Source organism: Schistocerca americana, chromosome 2 (assembly GCF_021461395.2).
Source record: "Schistocerca americana isolate TAMUIC-IGC-003095 chromosome 2, iqSchAmer2.1, whole genome shotgun sequence".
NCBI lineage: Eukaryota > Metazoa > Arthropoda > Insecta > Orthoptera > Acrididae > Schistocerca > Schistocerca americana.
In genome coordinates this window covers 130,120,281-130,139,907 of record NC_060120.1, presented here as the reverse complement: position 1 = coordinate 130,139,907, position 19,627 = coordinate 130,120,281, and the positions used below count along the sequence as shown (strand labels likewise).

The following is a 19,627-nucleotide window of genomic DNA, read 5'->3' as shown; positions in this document are numbered from 1 at the left end:
CACTTTGAAGCAAAAGAAATCAAAATACTTGGACACCTTGTGTCAAACGAAGGTGTGCGGCCAGACCCAGAAAAGGTGAGATCTATAACGGAATTTCCTATTCCTAAAAATATTAGAGATGTGAGAAGCTTCCTTGGATTATGTTCTTATTACCATCATTTTATCAAAGACTTTTGTATCAAAGCCAGGCCACTCCACGAACTGTTAAAAGTCATTGCTAAATTTATCTGAGGTGGTGCTCAACAATATTCTCATGATGTGCTGCGAAAAGCTCTGATGACTGACCCTGTACTTGGTCTGTATGATGAGAGAGCACCTACAGAACTACACACAGATTCCAGTGGGTATGGGGTCGGCACTGTTCTGGTGCAGATTTTGGATGGAAAAGAGAAGTTTGTAGCCTATGCTTCTAGGACACTTACAAAAGCTGAGAGAAACTACTCAGCTATACAAAGAGAGTGTCATGCTATGATCTGGGCCATGTGCAGATGTCGACAGTATCTCTATAGAAGGCCATTCACGGTTGCTACAGACCATCATTCATTTTGATGGTTGGCAGGTCGTAAGGATCCAACAGGACGACTCACCAGGTGGGCACTATGTCTTCAAGAGTATGACATTACCATAGTGTTCAAAAGTGGAAGAAAACACCAAGATGCCGACTGTCTCTCAAGAAACCCTCTGCAAGACCATCAAGACTTTGATGAAGATAGTGACTGTCTCGCTGCACTCCAGGATCTCTCTGCTGCGCAGAAGAAGGATGGCAAGATACCTCAAATTATGCTTGCCTTAAATCAGTCAGAGGATGTGAAAGCACAATTTAAAGTAGTTATTAGATTACTTTGCAAGAAAAACTTTGATCCGTTTGGAAAGAGGTGGCTACCATTGATTCCTAAACACATGCACTTAGATGTTCTACAGAACTTCCATGACCCACCTGAGGCCGGACATTTAGGATTTATTAAGACATACGATAGGATCCGCAAGAGATTTTTCTGGCCAGGTTTATTTAGGAGTGTCCATCACTATGTGTCACACTGTCGAGAGTGCCAGAGGAGAAAGGCAGTTCCTCAGAAATCACCTGGCCGACTCATACCGATTCCACCAGCCAAAACGCCTTTCCAGCGTATTGGGATTGACCTCCTTGGATGATTTCCAATGTCTGCTAGTAGCAATAAATGGATTACTGTTTGCACTGATTATCTGACACGCTATGCCATTACAAAATCCATGAAAACAGGCGAAGCATTCAAGGTAGCCAAATTCATCGTAGAAGACATTGTATTTCAACACAGTAACCCAAGGTTGTTAATTATGGATTGAGGGAAAGTTTTTCAATCGAATCTTGTGACAGAGATAAACCATTGGTGCAATATTACTCATCACATGACGACTGCCAACCATCCACAAACTAACGGGCTCACTGAACGCCTTAATAAGACCTTAGACGACATGCTATCAATGTTCGTCAGTGTTGAGCAGAGCAACTGGGATGAGGTGCTACCTTTCGTGATGTTTGCCTATAACACTGGCAAACAAGACACCACAGGATTTACGCCATTTTTCCTGATGCATGGGCGTGAGGCGATGACGATGATGGACACCATGTTTCCACTACATCCTGATGACATGGACAATGACTACATCAGCCAGGTGTTAACCAGAGCTGAGGAAGCTCAGCAATTAGCTTGACTCTGCATGCTGCAGGCTCAAGAAAACTTTCACCGAAGGTACGACGTGAGTCAGCGCCCTGTTGTCTACCAGCCAGGTGACCTTGTCTGGTCTCTCTGAGAAGCTCCTAAGGCGCTACTTTGGACCTTATAAGGTTGTAAGACGTTGTCTGATGTTACTTATGAAGTTGAAGATTTCGGCCCCAACACAAGACGACGAAAGATCAGAGATACAGTCCAAGTCCTTCAAATGAAGCCCTATGAGGATCCTGCAACCCAGGGCAAATTCAAAGCTCCAGCGACAGGGAATAAGCAGAAAGGTGACGAAGACTGTAGCATCAAGGGAAGTTCTAAAAAATCACTCCCAGGGCGAGCATCAGTCATCGGGAGTCAGAGTATGCAGGACCAATGACTCGTACCTGGACTAGGAGGACATAATACCAAGATGCTGTTCTCTTAAGGAGGGAGCAATGTCACAGAAGAAGCTGGATACTAGACTGTTGCATGGAGGGTTGTAAGTTTAAAACTCACCTAAACTGCAAAATTTTAATTTCTATATTCGGTTCGAGTACATTCTAGAAGTATCCACAAATGGCAAGAATCATTGTACTGGAATTTTCTGTAGCTGTATATATACCGCATGTGTTCTGGCCAGAGGCAGTTCGCTCCGTGCTCTTGTATGTGCAAGTGCTGAATAAACCTCCATTAAGTGAAGTTAGTGTTCGTCATTCATCTACTTACACCTTCTTCTATGTGACAATATGCTAGAGAGATAGTGAAGATGATTTGTGTAGCCATCAGTTACAAAATTTGATACACGGGGTGGTCCATTGATCATGACCGGGCCAAATATCTCACGAAATAAGCATCACATGAAAAAACTACGAGGAACGAAACTTGTCTAGCTTAAAGGGGGAAACCAGATGGCACTATGGTTGGCCCGCTAGATGGCACTTCCGTAGGTCAAACGGATATCAATTCCATTTTTTAAAATAGGAACCCTCATTTTTTATTACATATTCGTGTAGTACGTAAAGAAATATGAATGTTTTAGTTGGACCACTTTAATCACTTTGTGATAGATGGCGCTGTAATAGTCACAAACATATGGCTCACAATTTTAGATGAACAGTTGGTAACACATAGGTTTTTTAAACTAAAATACAGAACGTAGGTACGTTGGAACATTTTATTTTGGTTGTTCCAATGTGATACATGTACCTTTGTAAACTTATCATATTTGAGAGCGCATGCTGTTACAGTGTGATTACCTGTAAATACCACATTAATGCAATAAATGCTCAAAATGGTGTCCGTCAACCTCAATGCATTTGGCAATATGTGTAACAACATTCCTCTCAATAGCGAGTAGTTCGTCTTCCATAATGTTCGCACATGCATTGACAATGCACTGATGCATGTTGTCAGGCGTTGTCGGTGGATCACGACAGCAAATATCCTTCAACTTTTCCCACAGAAATAAATCCAGGGACGTCAGATCCGGTGAACATGCGGGCCATGGTACGGTGCTTTGACGATCAATCCACCTGTCATGAAATATGCTATTCAATACCGCTTCAACTGCACACGAGTTGTGTGCCGGACATCCATCATGTTGGAAGTACATCGCCATTCTGTCATGCAGTGAAACATCTTGTAGAAACATCAGTAGAACATTATGCAGGAAATCAGCATACATTGCACCATTTAGATTGCCATCGGTAAAATGGAGGCCAATTATCCTTCCTCCTGTAATGCCACACCATACATTAACCGCCAAGGTCGCTGATGTTCCACTTGTTGCAGCCATCGTGGATTTTCTGTTGCCCAATAGTGCATATTATGCTGGTTTACACTACCGCTGTTGGTGAATGATGCTTCATCGCTACATAGAACCCGTGCAAAAAATCTGTCATCATCCCGTAATTTCTCTTGTGCCCAGTGGCAGAACTGTACATGACATTCAAAGTCATTACCATGCAATTCCTGGTGCATAGAACTATGGTACTGGTGCAGTCGATGTTGATGTAGCATTCTCAACACTGACATTTTTGAGATTCCCGATTCTCGTGCAATTTGTCTGTTACTGATGTGCGGATTAGCCACGACAGCAGCTAAAACACCTACTTGGGCATCATCATTTGTTGCAGGTCGTGTTTCACGTTTCACATGTGGCTGAACACTTCCTGTTTCCTTAAATAACGTAACTGTGGTGTCACCGCCAGACACCACACTTGCTAGGTGGTAGCTTAAATCGGCCGCGGTCCATTTAGTACATGTCGGACCCGCGTGTCGCCACTGTGTGATCGCAGACCGAGCGCCACCACAAGGCAGGTCTCGAGATACGGGATAGCACTTGCCCCAGTTGTACGACGACTTTGCTAGCGACTATACTGATGAAGCGTTTCTCTCATTTGCCGAGAGACAGTTAGAATAGCCTTCAGCTAAGTCCATGGCTACAACCTAGCAAGGCGCCATTAGCCTTACATAGTTTGAGAGTTATCGTATGAAATGTCTCATCAAGAACGTTGTAAACCAACAAAGAATTAAAGTTAAGTATTCAAGGAGCTGCATACTTTTCTTATTAGCATTCAATAGTTATCCTGTTCCAGAATTCACGCCCGTCTGCGTTAGATAGCCTGCATTTCGGCCTCCTCGATCTACAAGGTGTTGGCACATTTACCAACACATCAGTAACTATCTGGCGAACGGTCCTAACACTTGGATGATGTCATCCAGGATACCGAGCAGCATACATAGCACATGCCCGTTGGGCATTTTGATCACAATAGTAATACATCAACACAATATCGACCTTTTCCGCAATTGGTAAATGGTTCATTTTAACACGGGTAATGTATCATGAAGCAAATACCATCTGCACTGGCGGAATGTTACGTGATACCACGTACTTATACGTTTGTGACTATTACAGCACCATCTATCACACAGCGAAAAAAGTGGTCCAACTAAAACATTCATATTTCTTTATGTACTACACAACTATGTAATAAAAAATGGGGGTTCCTATTTTAAAAAATGCAGTTGATATCCGTTTGACCTATGGCAGCGCCATCTAGCAGGCCAACCATAGCGCCATCTGGTTTCCCCCTACAAGCTAGATGAGTTTTGTTTTTTGTAGTTTTTTCATTTGATGCTTATTTCATGAGATATTTGGCACGGTCACTATCAATGGACCACCCTGTATACCCTAATTAAAATTACTTTGTGACCTACATTTCAGCGAACTGAGTGGTAGGGGCCAGTTGCCATCCACTCATGGTCTTTCTCAAGTGCCATGGGCTTGCTGTGTTGCCCGTTTTGCAGGCACATGCAGAGCCTTGTGAAGCATGGCTGGCTGCAGCCTGCACGCTGGAAGAACTGCCCCTGCCACTACAGTCTGTCAGTCACAAAGTAATTTTGACTGGAGTGTAGAAAGTTTGCACACTATACACCATACACATGTAATTACGGTGACCACAAGCCAAGGATCATTTCTGTGCAGATGCACACATATGCTTGAACTCATGTGAGAATAGGCCTTGCCACAAGCATTAAGATTAATGGGCAGACAGCACTACTTTCATAGTGTGTGGAGTAAGTCGAGAATGTGGGTCTGCTGGGGAGCATGCTTGGGATAAGTCAGTGCAGCTGCGCTAATTCCTGTGTCCTCAGTGGCTTAGGGGTTAGAGCGCCTGCCTTGTAAGCAGGAGATCCCAGGTTCGAATCCTGGTTGGCCACACATTTTCAACTCTCTCAATGCCCCATACACAGCTGATGTTTGTAATTTCATTCTTCATAGCTGTCACGATCCATCATGGTGACTATTCTTTCAGACATGTCTGAAAGAACAGACACTCAACACATACACATATAAATGAATAATCTTTATACAATATAGTAACAGGAAATGAAACTTGATAAGATTCACATGAGTCAGAAACTAAGCACCAATCAACTGTGTGGGAGTTACAGGATGAAGCAAAATCAACCAGTGGTTCCTATGCAAAGTCATTCCATGAAAATTGTCACTTGTTGCTTCAGTTACACCGGAAATGTCACGATCGCTATTTTAGGGAATCAAAAGAACAGTCACAGCTCAATGCTATACAACAATTTGTTTGCCAAAAACAAGAAAACCATTGAATTAATGTCGCATTGCCTGAATTCACCTGATTTGTCTAACTACTTTTTTGTTTCCTTGTGAAAAAGAACATTGAGAACAATTTCATTACCTCTAGAAGCCACTGAATCCTCCTTATGTCGCGTTTTTGAGGTACCAACATCTATGTGGAAAAATATTTCCAGAAATGATTCAAACAGAGACAAAAATGTACAGATTTTAAAGGCAAATATTTTCACAAGCAACAAAATGATTTGTCACTACCTTGTCAAAAATAGACATTGTAAGGATTGTGGCTGTAGTAGAATTATAATATTTATAATTTGAAAGAACAACCAGCCACTAAGTATTTTTTCTAATGTATTTAAATCAAGCCATCCTTTATCTGTCTTCTCCATGAGAGATTTGTTAACAGTTAGTTTACCGTTGATATGCTTGAGAGTTATGTTTTCACAAATTCTGTTATTTGCTGAAAGCTTGTGTTTAGTTATGAATTTGTCAGCTTTATATGCCAAGTTGATTTTTTCCATTAGAATCTAGCTTGGCAAAATCATATGTAAGTCTTGAAGCTGCTATTATGTCTGTTGTGCTCTTGCGGTTGAGTTTTAGAGCAATAAGATGCTTGAAGCCTTTGTTTAGAAGCTTCAGTTCACCAGAACTGAAAGAGGTATCAGGTGAGTTTAATGCTCTTGACAGAATTTGTGCTGTTGCTGCTGTGCATATATTTGAAGTTCATTTACTTTTAGTTTAATGAGAGATCCCAAGTTCTTCTTATGCCTAAGAGGTAAGAGATATTTTCTAATTTAGATGCATCTTGCACGTTGATTCATTAACCTTTGTACCAAAAACTGTTTATCTTTCACTGTTTTTGAAAAAAACTCAAAAGGAGATCCTCACTCATAACAACGAGTTATTAATAGCATCTGCATCAAAAGGGTGCGTTAGACTATGTTATTTCTTATTAGGTGTCACATTTTAAATCTACAGGATGTCATTCTTGTGTAAATTTTAGGTTGATAGCAAATAATGTTTTATCATAATAACATACCTTCGTAACATATATTGTGTGAGCATTTTTAATAAATTTCTCCATTTTTACCTTGTTTACATTAATATATACTATAAAAGAAATGAAAAATGTTAAAGAACATATTCTAAGAGAATAGTTCTGCTACTACTTTGCAAAATATGGTTAATCCAATGGAAGTAAAGCAAATTTAATGAGACAGAAGGTTAATTCTATGTTGCACTTGTGCAGAACCATCTTCTGAAACTTTCATTTCAGAATAAGAATTGAGTATGATGTAAAAACTTTTAGGGCCTAAATACCCCCTCCACCAAATGCTAGAAACTAGATTTTTAGAATGTGGATGCTTGATAATCTAAAATGTGCTGCACACGTCATGAAAAGTAACAGTAAATTAATGAAGGAAAGTTGCTACTCACCATATAGCAGAGATGCTGAGTTGCAGATAGGCACAACAAAAAGACTCTCACAATTGTAGCTTCTGGCCATTAAGGCCTTCGTCAACCTTAATGGCTGGAAGCTATAATTGCGCGAGTCTTTTTTTTTTTGTGCCTATTTGCATCTCAGCATCTCCACTATATGGTGAGTAGCAACTTTCCTTCACATCCATCCTGGATTTTCCATTGTTTGTTTGAGTAAATTAATGAAGTAAGTTACAATCAATCAACTAATCAGTTCATTCATATCACAAAGACTGCACTCTAAATGTTGTGGTTCACATTATAATGCAAACCGTATTGTATTCTGGGTAAAATCTCCACCTAGCTGAGACATTGCCTTCGCTTAGCTCAGAGCCAGGAGAGAAATGAGCAGTGCAAAGCCATCAGGCATATATCCACCTCTCTTTCAAAATTAATCTCCTTTTAAATCTTGGCAGTGTCTACAAATTGCAAAGTTATATGTTCGTTGAAAGTGACATGCCTAAACTCAGCAAAAAATTGAATACCCATACTCATACTCACAGCACAAGAAATAAAATAAATCTTCACATTCATAAACCACAGACCTCTACTGTCATCACATAATAGCATAAAAGAAATCAACATCTTAAAACTAGAGGCTGTTTCATTTGTTCTGTAGTGTGTTTAGTGTAGTCCTTGCATTTGTCTTTGATGTATTTTAGTATTTGATTTTTGACAGTCACTTCACCGTTGTGATGTTATAATCTACAGGTGTTTTATTTTAAAGCCTCATAAACCAAGGAAGGATCACAAACTTAACACATGAAAAACAATCTAAATATGATATGGAAATAATTTACAAACCATATAATTCACTGAACACAACAAACAAGCACTTACTGGCATCAATTTTCATAATGAAAGTAGGTTTTTCAATTACTACATCACAGTCATCATCAGTGATTGGTCTCCTGGGCAATTCAGTGAAGTAGCGAATTTCAGGACCCCACGATTGCAAAGGACTTATATGATCACATTCAGCTTGCAGCCTCTCATTATGTAACCTGAGGACATACAATAGTTTCAGAATGCTTCTATCAAATGAAATGATTCAGTATGGTTATAAACAATATTATTAATGCTACTGTTCTACCATTGTTTATTGTATTATACAAGAGTAGTTCAAAAATATGTTCAGAAGCAATGAACATATTTAGAAATTTTTGAGCCTACAGTTGAGGGCCGTTTGTCTACAGCATTACATTTAACATAATTACAAGCATCTTCATCACAGATAGGCTCAAGTAAGTGCCTTCTGCAGTGCATACACGCTTCGTAAGAGCTTCTACCACAATGGCTCACATATGAGCTACAGACATAGACAAAATATGTGTTTAGGATAGTCATTCACAGTGAATGGATATGAGGTAAGTGTGATACAGAAATGAGTTGGAAAGGTAGCAGGTTGAAGTTAATGCCTATACATGATCTCAGAACTTCATGTTATGATGTCACCATTAACTCAGAGGCAGAGACTTGAGCTATGTTTAGATTGGTGCCTTTGGATCGCACCCACATTAGGTGCCAGTGGCGGGTACACTGGGCACACTGTCTAGCAAGACCAAAGCAAGAAATGTACAATCACTGGTGACTGACTTCAAAGTAATGCATGGCTCACCAGCATGTCACTTGCTACCTGTCTATTGGTACTACGGGCTTGGCTCACAACAAATTTGGCTTATTTCTATTTTTGCTTGTTCTACCGACATACTTTGGCACCCTTCTTGCTGACTGAAATGCCTCCAGCTCTGGCTTCTCATGCTACCATGGTTTCACTACTTCAGCTTGTGATTTTTGCAGCTTTGCTGCTCTATGCAAGTCACCAGAGATACGTATTTTTATCATGACTAATAGAAACATTGTCTATTAGGAATGTTCTCAATGTACAGTTTTCATTATTATGGATCCAAAATTTCTCATACTGTAGAAGCAACCATTGGAGCAGCAGCAGTGGTTATAATTACTGCAATGACAACAATGACAACAATGATAACAATAGACAGACAGACAGTGGAAATGACATAACTGCAACCACTGCCCTTGCTGACTTGTGTGAGGCCTTGCATTGTCATGGAGAGGCAACAATTCATTTGCATTTTTCTGACAATGAACATACTGAAGTCATTTCGTCAGCTTCCTGAGGGTAGCACAATACACTTTCAAGTTGATAGTTGCACCATGAGGGGGGGACATCAAACAGAATAATCTCTTCAGAGTCCCAGAAGAATGAGTGAGTCTTCGTGTTTCAGCATTACAGGAGCCACAGCTGTGTATGCCAGACAGCATCTGGGAGATTGGACAGGTTCATGTGACCTTGTTGCAGTGACATGTCTCGTCCAATGACTCATCGTGCTTCTATTCAATGCCAACGCTCCACAGACATTCTGCATGTACCTACAAACATCTGTGATGTTCTAGTTTTACGCCAAAAGAAACACAATAACAGCTCTCTGCTTTGAAAGCATCCTCCATTAAAGATGCCATTTTGAAGGCTACATATAGTGCCCCCACCTATCATAACACATGAAACTATAGGGACTGAAGCAGGAATAGTCCACAATGTCCCACAACAAATTCCACATTTTTTCAACCAAAACTGGCCGAGAAAAAAATGTTACATTACTTATTGAACGCCACTCATAATTCTAGAGGTTACTGTCATGTTGGTACTGCAGAAACAAGTTATGGCTAAATTCTTGGCATTTTGGGACCAGTCACTTGAAGAACTATTACATGTAGTCCAAGCATTTGAAATAACTGCTTCCACTCAGCAAATATTTGGAAACAATGTTCAGATCTGTAGAGTGTTTAATATTGTTGAACAGCTGAGGACATAAAGTCTTTGTCATCATCCTCAGATTCTTTAGTCCCTCAGTATAGCATAAAGAAGTCAATAATTTGCCCATCAGTACTCTGGTAAAAGCTACAATACAAGAGCATATAGTAAACTGTCTGTCACTTGCTATCTCGTAGCTGCTCTTTCACAGCCCCATAATGTTAAATTGCATAAATCATGCCCTGTCTGTTATGAAAAACATGCTACCAGTCCATATTACAACTTGTGCAATGCATGCCAAAAATCACTCCACCCAACTGCATGTGCCTCAGCAAGTGACCACCAACAACCACATGGCATACTGAGCCTTCACACAAATAGCAACAGCACACAGAACTCTAATTTTCTGATGATCCACGCAATCATCAATAAACAGCAGATCAAATTGCAAGTGGACACAAGAGCAGCAGTGTCATTATTTTGCTGGTACACATACCAGTGCATTGGCACCCATCAGTTCCAGTAAAGAGAGGAAAGTGGTACCCTCCAGTGATAACTAAGAGGACAAATTAAGGTCCCAGTGATGCACAAGCAAGTTGCTCATACACCAACATTGCTAATAGGCAGTTTGTCGGCAGAAATTAGCATATCTGAACTAGACATTTTCACTCTATTTGAGTTAGAAATTGACAACCAAGTAATGCACTTGTCATAAGAAGTTGCATTAACCCACTCTAGGTTGCCCAAAAGATTTTAAGATGTACATAACATTAAAACCTTCAGTGCAACCACACTTCTGTAGAGCATTCTTGACTTCAATAGCTAAGTGTCAAGCCATTCAAATGAAGCTACAAATATTGCAGGAATTTGAGAGCATCAAACCTATATCAATTATCCAGCGGACAGCACAGATTACTATCAAAAAGCCTACCAGATCAATCTGTATAAGTCATGATTTTAAGCAACAGTAACACACAGTCTAATATCAATCTTCATCCAATACTGTGACCAAAGAAGACGCTGAAAAAATTAGTCAAGAGCCTGTATTTCTCCAAAAATGTTCTTGTGGAGCCTATTTACAACTTCTGTTACACTAGGAGATAAAGAAGTTCCTCATATTTAATATGTTATTCTGATTACTCTTCAGAGTAGCAAGCGTGCCTGCTGTATTCAAAAGATATTCCAAACACCTGATTGAGGCACCCCTAACTGTACTAATTATCCTAATTATCTATACTACATTGTGTTAATGAGAACTATATTGATAGAACATATACCTAGCTTCCAGGCATTGTTTGACCATTTACAAATCAACAGGTTAAAATAATGATTGATAGGTACAATGTTTTCAGCCAAGCATAAAACACAGTGTGCATATTAAGTAAAAATAATAGCCTCCACATGTATACAGTTCTGGAGGCACAATGGCATAAAGCACCTAAGCATTGCTCCCTTTCACCTAGTTCCTAGTTCTGAGGCAGAACAAAACAAATGCAGAAGGTTATCCAAACAATGCCGTATGAGGAAGCCCTCACCAATTTTCTTGCCACCTATAGATCCACCCCTGTCACTGCATGCAGCCAAAATTATGCACAGGTGAAACTCCATACAATAGTCAACCTATAGCATCTGATGTAATAAGCCAGAGCACAAACCTTACTATCACATGAGCTCCCAAGTCTAGACTCACCTTTGGGCAAGTGTCAGGATCTCAGAGTGTGCTAGGTTTTCTGACTTGTGAGCCTTAGGAACCAAGTGTAGTCACAAATTCCATCACAGTCACCACCAGTACTTTCGACAGTCAGCAGCAGATTCACACATTGGTGACAACAGTGGTACAACCTCCAAGACAGAGAAGTCATTGTCCATCACTCACCTATCCCCTTCTCTGGTCCAATTCCAGCACTATGCAGCCCTCTACTCAACCAATGAGTCCACAGTCTTTTTACTTCTCTCCTTTTCTGATTCTCTCATCACTGCCATCATAGTCATGGTAACAGTCACTATTGTAATGCAGTTCGTTGCCTAGGAGGCACAAGAGTGACGCCGCCAATGTAACTATCATTGGACGCCGACAACAGGCAGCTGCCTGTCACGGGAGTCATTGCTTGGAGTGTGTTATGGTAACGCATTGTCGCCATCATCTAGGGATGCTGCCTCCACAAATGCCATGACTGAGGCTGGAGCCAGAGACCCTGGCCTGCCAATCCCAGACAGCCGCAGCTGGGGATGGTCCCTGAGACAGGGCACTGACCTGCTGGCATATCCTCCCCAGACACAATCACAAAAGAGGCTTGCAGCAGCGTGTGATTCCAGGCACTGCGGTACAAACCAGCAAGATCATAGCACCACTGCCAAGGCAGCAAATTCCAGTTACACCAGCGCACCTATAGTCAGTGCAGCAGGGGTACGGCTGAGCATCTACTGGCCACCTTTGTCGCCACTGAGAATATCACTAGTGGAAGTAAACCTCGCCCAGAGGGGCCACAGCCAGTGTATTGCAGCTGATCAATAAATGTTGTTATTCTGTCATAAGGAACCATCTGTGGACACACCCCCACCACTTTCTTCCTCACGTGCAGCAGAGAACCCACATTTGAATCCGGAGATGGGCAGTGGAGCCCCATGCCTGGTAACACAGCCTGTTTACACTGGCATCAGGAAGACTGCTGAGGTATTGTGGAGACGGCTCTCATGGAGTTAAATAGTCAGCAGTATGGTGCACCTACAACTATGGTGTGCCATGCAGCAAAGGAAGTTCTGTGCCAATTTCAGTTATTTTGGTTTTGAGCCTGTTGGTTTGTCCCTTTTCCTGTCTTTTGTCTGGATCATTTTTTGCACTCTTTGGGTATACTTTTCTCTTGATTAAATTGTAGCCATAGCAAAGGAACTTCCAGCTGGTGAAGTTATTGAGCAACTTTGGGATCAAGTAGATAAATTACAGATAGAGGAAAATAAGCTCAGAGCAGTGGGGAGGGAACAGTCACATCGCAACCCACCCACCCTGGATGGCACTCCTGTAGCATTGATTATCCCATTTTCAAGGAAAAACGGTGATGATATTTTTATCTTTTTTGACAATTTGGCTACAGCCACCAAATGAGGGAGATGGATTAAGGAGCATTTATGATATTTTGCTGGACTTAAGTTAGCAGGAGTTGCTAGAGTACATGTTATGGTAATGAGAATCTGAAGGAGAGTAAAACATTTGAGGGTTTTCAGGAAGGGTTAATAGAGAGATACTGGAAGAAGAACATGGCAAGATATTATTGAGAACAACTTACTAGGGTTTTCCGTAAGCAGGATGAATCTACTGAAAGTTTCACTGACCATATTCGTTAAATCAGTGGAGGCAGCTCACCTATGAGCTCACGGATGATGATAGGGTTAACTTTGTAATTTTGCAAGAAGCAGATCAGATTGCTCTTGATGCATTTTTGAGGGGGTTATAACCAGAAATGTCAAGAAAGGTTTGTTTGAAATTTCCTAAGTACCTGAGTGAAGCAATGGATACAGCATTGTCATAGTGGAAACTGAGTCATTGGCTAGGTCGTGTGAACATCGGACAGTGTTTATACAGATATAAACTGGTTTCAGTGTGGATGCAATGGTCAAATACAATGGGACTGCAGATAGCAACATTGCAGGTATTGTAAGAAATCTGGTCACTCGGATGAGCAATGCCGCAACAGAAATCAGCAACAACAGAAGTTTCAGTCGCAGGGTAGATTTTACAGGCAGCAGTTAAACAGTGCATGGATGGGGTGTTCACTGTGCCATGTTCCCAGTAAAAGTTGGCACATGTAATAAAGCAGTGTCAGACTTTTTTCTAACCAGCTATGTGGGGGATAAATTATCTAAAATTTTGTTGGGTACAGGTTCTCAGGTATCAGTTGGAAGTATACACGTATTTGGGGCAAATAGATTAAATGCGCCATAATGGACATTGAGTGTGTAGTGTGTAGTGGAGGGTGTGTAGATTCACTCGGTGTTGGAGTGTTGAGTTTTTGAGTGGGGGAGGTTAACTTCCAAGTGGATGCAGAAGTTCTTCCCTTGATTAGCAGTACCCCAGTTGTGAATTTAGAAGTGTTAAATGAGGACAAAGTAGACGGTGACTTTACAGCAAATTGCACAATGCCAGGAGGGTCTGTCGACTAGTCAGCACTAAGGAGTAAGGAGTCAGGAGTCAGGAGTCAGGAAGTAGATGGACACGAACACCCTATTGCGTACACTTCACAGCAGCTCAGTAATGCTGAACAAAATTATTCCACTACGGAGAAGGAAATGCTTGCAGTGATTTTTGGAACTGGGTACTTTTGTTGTTACGTCTATGGTAGATGATTTAAAGTGGTGACTGACCATGCAGCACTTAAGTGACTTTTAGGACTTAAAGATTCAATGAGTAGATCATTGAGATGGGCCTTGCAGCTAAGCGAGTTTGATTATGAGGTTGCACGTCTGCCAAGGAAGGTCACACGCTAATGTGGACAGATTCAGCCATAAGGTATGCACTATGGAATGCACAGGCATTGACGTAAGTGAATGGAGAGCAGCACAAAGTGCTACCCAGACTGTCAGTGGTTTGCTACAGAGCAGCAGTTCTGCACAGAGGATAGAGTATTGAATTGGATAACAAGAAATGGGCCACAGTTAGTGGTACCACAAAGCTTTGATGATGACATGTTGAGGTAAGTGCATCATTCAATTTTAGTGGGACATTCGGGTTGAAGAGCAATGGAAAGAAGGGTAGCGCAGATTTATTGATGGATGATGTTAGGCAGGATGTGGACTGTCACATGAAAAATTAGGTTTCGTGTGCACAAAGAGCAAGACTTAACCATCAGAAAATTACACTACAGAGGTTACTGGAAATTGATACACCCTTCCTATTGGCCTACGTCATCGCTGCATACAACTCAAAAGTTCACCACAGCATGGGGTTATCCCCTTATGAAGTAATTTTTGGGTGTGAGATGCCATCGCCCTTTGAGTTTTGCGAAGCCACGCCATGAGGAGATATTTCGTCAGTGAAGGACTTCACTAGGAGAGTGAAACTTATCTGGAGACAAGTACAAAAGATGAATACGAAGGCTTTAGAGAAAAAGGAAATGTTGCATTATATGGAAGCAGTTGTACCTAAGTACCATGTGGCACTCTGAATTATGTTAATGAATCCTTGTGTGATAAATGGGAAAACAAAGAAGTTCGTGTTACAGTACAATGTCCCTCACCACGTTATGGATATAACATCGTTGGTTAACATTAAATTGCAACTTCCCATCCACCCTTTCATAGTCCATATAAACCAAATTTGGCAATTTACAAGGGGTATGGACAATTTGCCTCATGTTGTCCCAGTTTCCTTAGATGAGTGGAGAGAAATGACAGAAGAGGAGGAGAAAACGGAAGTGAGGGAAACAGAATAATATGGCGAATCATCAGTATTTGCTAACACTTAGAGCAGGGACGTAGGACTGACACTAGAATTTTCTTTCCCCACAGGACCCACATTCCTGCCCTGGGATGGGAGACAATGGAAGCAGCATACAGTAGCTTATCATTCAGTCCATGGAGTAGGGATGTAGTGTGGAGTCTTATTGTGTTAGGCCTATTGTACTATGGGTGCGTAGCTGAAACAGTGAAGGTACATTCAGTGTCAGGAAGTGTCATGTTTTCCAAGCCAACAGATATGGTTATGTCAGATCACTCTGGACATCAAGGGTAAATTGCAACATTTGAACTCTCAGGAATGAGATTTGGAGACTAGAAGAAATGTTTGGGAAACTGCACAACATGAAGAGTAATCAGTCAGGGCGTAACAGTATACAAGGAGAGTATTGTCTGTTACGATCAGAGTTTGCAAAGTTGTAGGTGCAACTGTGGCAGATTATGGAGTTGATCCTGTGGATTACACAGAAAAGAGGATGGTTGGACACAGATGATAGGATCCTAAAGACAGTGTTTGATACAGCCAATGTGAATGTCATAGCTAGCTCCTGTAATAAGGCATTACGGGAAGTCTGGAGGTGGAAAGCAACCAAGAGGCAGTGAATTTGCACACAACCCAGCTCGCCAATTTGGAAAGTGATGTGCTGAACAACACTTGGCAGCTTTGTGACTTGGCCGCTACTTTAATGTCACATATTATGTCACCTGCTGAAACCACCAATTGAGACTTGTGTGTTATTCGTGATTGGTTGAACAACATCAATGCACAGTTAATGATTGCCACATTACTATGCAATCTTGCTGATGGCTTGACAGATGCTCGTACTGAAACTGCAGAGTTGCAGTAAACACTGTTGTCTGCCATGTACCAGCACCTTACATCAGTTCTACTACCAGCAGAATGATTGGTGATGTGTTTGAAAGAAATGCAAACTGTTGGAGCAGAACCTTTGGGGGTATTAAACTGACAAGGGAGTAGTATTGCTTGGCTACCATTACAAGCCAGCAGAGGGGGCTTACCTGGAAGTTAGCAAACAAATACACTAACTTGTAGATACTGCTATTTGGAATGCTATGCTGTACGTGCATAACCAGTAGTACAGGAGTCTTTGCAGAAGTATGTCCAGCTAAAAACGTACAGGAAATCTTACTAGTGGCACCAGAAAGACACAATCAAGTGTTAATGTCTGCACAGGAGTTGGTGCATACAGTGCTGAAGTCTTGGAAGTTCACGTTGTTTTGTTCCAAAAAGGGGTCATGGAATGCCCTACGGTAGTATTGTCAGAGGAGGGGGAATATTTCCAGTGGGTAGGACAGCACTGATTATACTCGGTGGCAGAGCCAATAGTCGTTATTTGTACATGTTACAAGTGGGGCAACTTAGATGATACACAAATGTTCTGCAGTGTCAAGGATTAATACTCAATGGAACTCAATGTGACGTATCTGAATCAACTTTCCACTTACCAGCTATGATAAAGCAAACCATAGCCTTCAGCATGGTCCACTGCTTAATTTACTTACCTGACCTATCTTCCTCAGTTTTACCCCCAGAACACATTTCATTCCTTAGTGATACCAATGACAAGAACCTGTTCACCTCTCTGGATCAGATGATTGCCATCCAACATGGTCATATTACCATGGGACATTTGATTGATTGATTGATTGATTTCTTTATTAATCCATGTAACAATTTACATTGTGTGGATTTCGTCAGCAAAATCAAATACAATACAATATACCTACACTTTATACACATAAAATTAATATTTACACACGTTTTTAAGGTACCTTACATTAGTTTTATATCCTTATGTAATTTTCTTATAGTACTGAACAATTCTGGATTTCATATTATAATTTTCCTTGTGTATTACAATGCAGGCTTAATTACACTACGTGTTTAAATTCAGATAGTCCATTACTGTGTAGTAACTTTTATTTAATAAAAATTTTTTTAGTTTTGTTTTGAACTTTCCAATTGTGTTAATATTTTTTATATTTTGGGGTAATTTATTATATAATTTAACAGCATTGTACAACAAGCTCTGCTGAGTTTTAACTTTATTTTTCCTCTCAAGGTGCAGATTGTATTGGTTTCTAGTTTCATAGCTGTGTACTAAAGAATTTTTTACATAGCAGTCAATATTTTTTTAAAAATACATAATACTTTGAAAAATGTATTCACAGGGGACAGTTAGGATTTCCAGCTTTTGGAAATGTTCAAGGCAGTGAGCCCTACTCCCGCTCTTGGTTATTATACGAATTGCTCTTTTCTGTAATTTGAAAACTATTTGAATATTTTTACAGTTGACTCCCCAAAATATTATTCCATAGGTAATAACAGAGTGGATATAAGAAAAATATACAGATCTGACACATGCAGTATCAGACACTGCAGTCAGAATTCTAAGAGCATAGCATGCAGTAGCGATTCTGTTACTAAGTATTTTAATATGTTCTTCCCACTTTAACTGACTGTCAACATGCATACCAAGAAATTTCGTGTAGTCTACACATTCTATAGTTTCATTGTTTAACTTAAAGTTGTTATAGTGTGGTTTTTTGCAGACATAGAAGTTAGCAGCATTTTTTTTTCTTTTTAATTTAGTGTTAGTTTCTTATTGGATGCCCACTCATGTACACTGTTTAGTGTTTGTTCGGCTTTGAAAAGCTACAGAAGCAGCAGCAGCAATTGGTAGTCACTGGTTCATCAGCATCTGCCACTGGTGTATTCCTTGTCAAACCAAACAGAATGGCACTCCCCCCCAAGGCAGTGTAATGAATGAACAGTCATGAAGGCAAAGACCAAGTATGCTCAAGGAACAGTGTGTTTAAAAGGGAGAACTATGGTGTAATTAGTAGTGACGAGCCACAATATATAATTTCAAAGGCAGTGAACTGTGTAAATACGGTACAAGTCCAGTATTGGCAGAGGGTTCAAAACCATGTAAAGAGAGTCGAATGTAAATAGATGTAGAGACAGAATATGGGGATGCATTCTTTCTGTAGAAGGGGGGCAGTGTAGAGGGTCAAATGATCAGAGTGATTAAGTTAGTTAAAGGTAGAAGTTTTACAGTAGTTAAGTTTGTTAAAATGTGAAGGATGATACCATGACATAAGTGGGTCGACGGAGTGCTAAGTTAAGCAACACGAAGGAGAATGATGTGTCACCATCCACTAGTGGACATGACAAGAAGCAGTTCGCTACACACCAAAATGTCAACATCGAGGGCAGTAATCAGGTCAGTTATGCCAGCTGAGTGAAACCATAAAATTCCACTGACCTGCTGGGGATGAAGAATTGCAGACATCAGTGGCAGAAAGCCATATTTAAGGACCGGCAGCCAACTCACCATCATCATCCGTCATGAGGTATTGGGGTGACGCAGAGCCTGTGTCTCTCAGCGCCACCACCAGTTCAGAGTCATCACTGCCATCATAGTCCTCATGACAGTCATCGTTGTAATGCAGGTTGTTGCCAAGGAGGCACCAGAGTGACGCCGCTACCGACAACAGGCAGCCGCCTGTCATGGAAGTCATTGCTTGGGGTGTGCATTGTGGTAACGTGCTGTCACCATCGTTTAGGGATGCCACCTTCACAAATGCCATGACTGGAGCTGGAGCCAGGGACCCTGGCCCGCCGACACCAGACAGCCGCAGCTTAGGACGGTTGCTGAGACAGGGCACTGATCTGACTCACCACTGCTCTCCCCCTCCCCCGGCCACATTACAAAAGAGGCCTGCGGTGTGTGGTCCCAGCCATCGCAGTATGACCCAACAAAGTCAGAGCGCTGTGGCCAAGGCAGCGGATTGCAGCTACAGTCACCACAGCAGGCATGCTTGTGAGTGTCTGCTGGGCATCTTTGTCATCACTGAGAATATTACGAGCAGAAGCAAATCTCGCCCACAGGGCCCACAACCAATGTATCGCAGTTGACCAGTAAATGTTGTTATTCTGTCATCAGGAGCCATCTGTAGGCACATCCCCATCATCCTCTTCCTCAACCCAGAAGAGGACGCATGTTCGAATCCAGCGACAGGCAGTGGAGCTCTCGTGCCTGTTAACATGGCCCATTTACATTCCAGCAGGACCCGTGGCCCCAGAACAGAGCAGGG

At 41.2% G+C, this 19,627-nt stretch overlaps 1 protein-coding gene and 1 non-coding gene across 3 annotated transcripts in view; one reads left to right on the top strand and one right to left on the bottom strand.

Annotated features, from left to right (window-relative positions):
- LOC124596506 (EGF domain-specific O-linked N-acetylglucosamine transferase) overlaps nt 1–19,627 on the bottom strand; it is a 138,163-nt gene that overhangs the window by 67,928 nt on the left and 50,608 nt on the right. For both annotated transcript variants that reach the window (XM_047135667.1, XM_047135668.1), the window contains exon 5: nt 8,122–8,285. In XM_047135667.1, coding sequence (XP_046991623.1) covers nt 8,122–8,285 — 164 coding nt within the window. The remainder of the gene's footprint in view (nt 1–8,121; nt 8,286–19,627) is intronic.
- Trnat-ugu lies at nt 5,336–5,412 on the top strand. Its single transcript has one exon. It is a non-coding gene; the product is annotated as a tRNA-Thr (tRNA).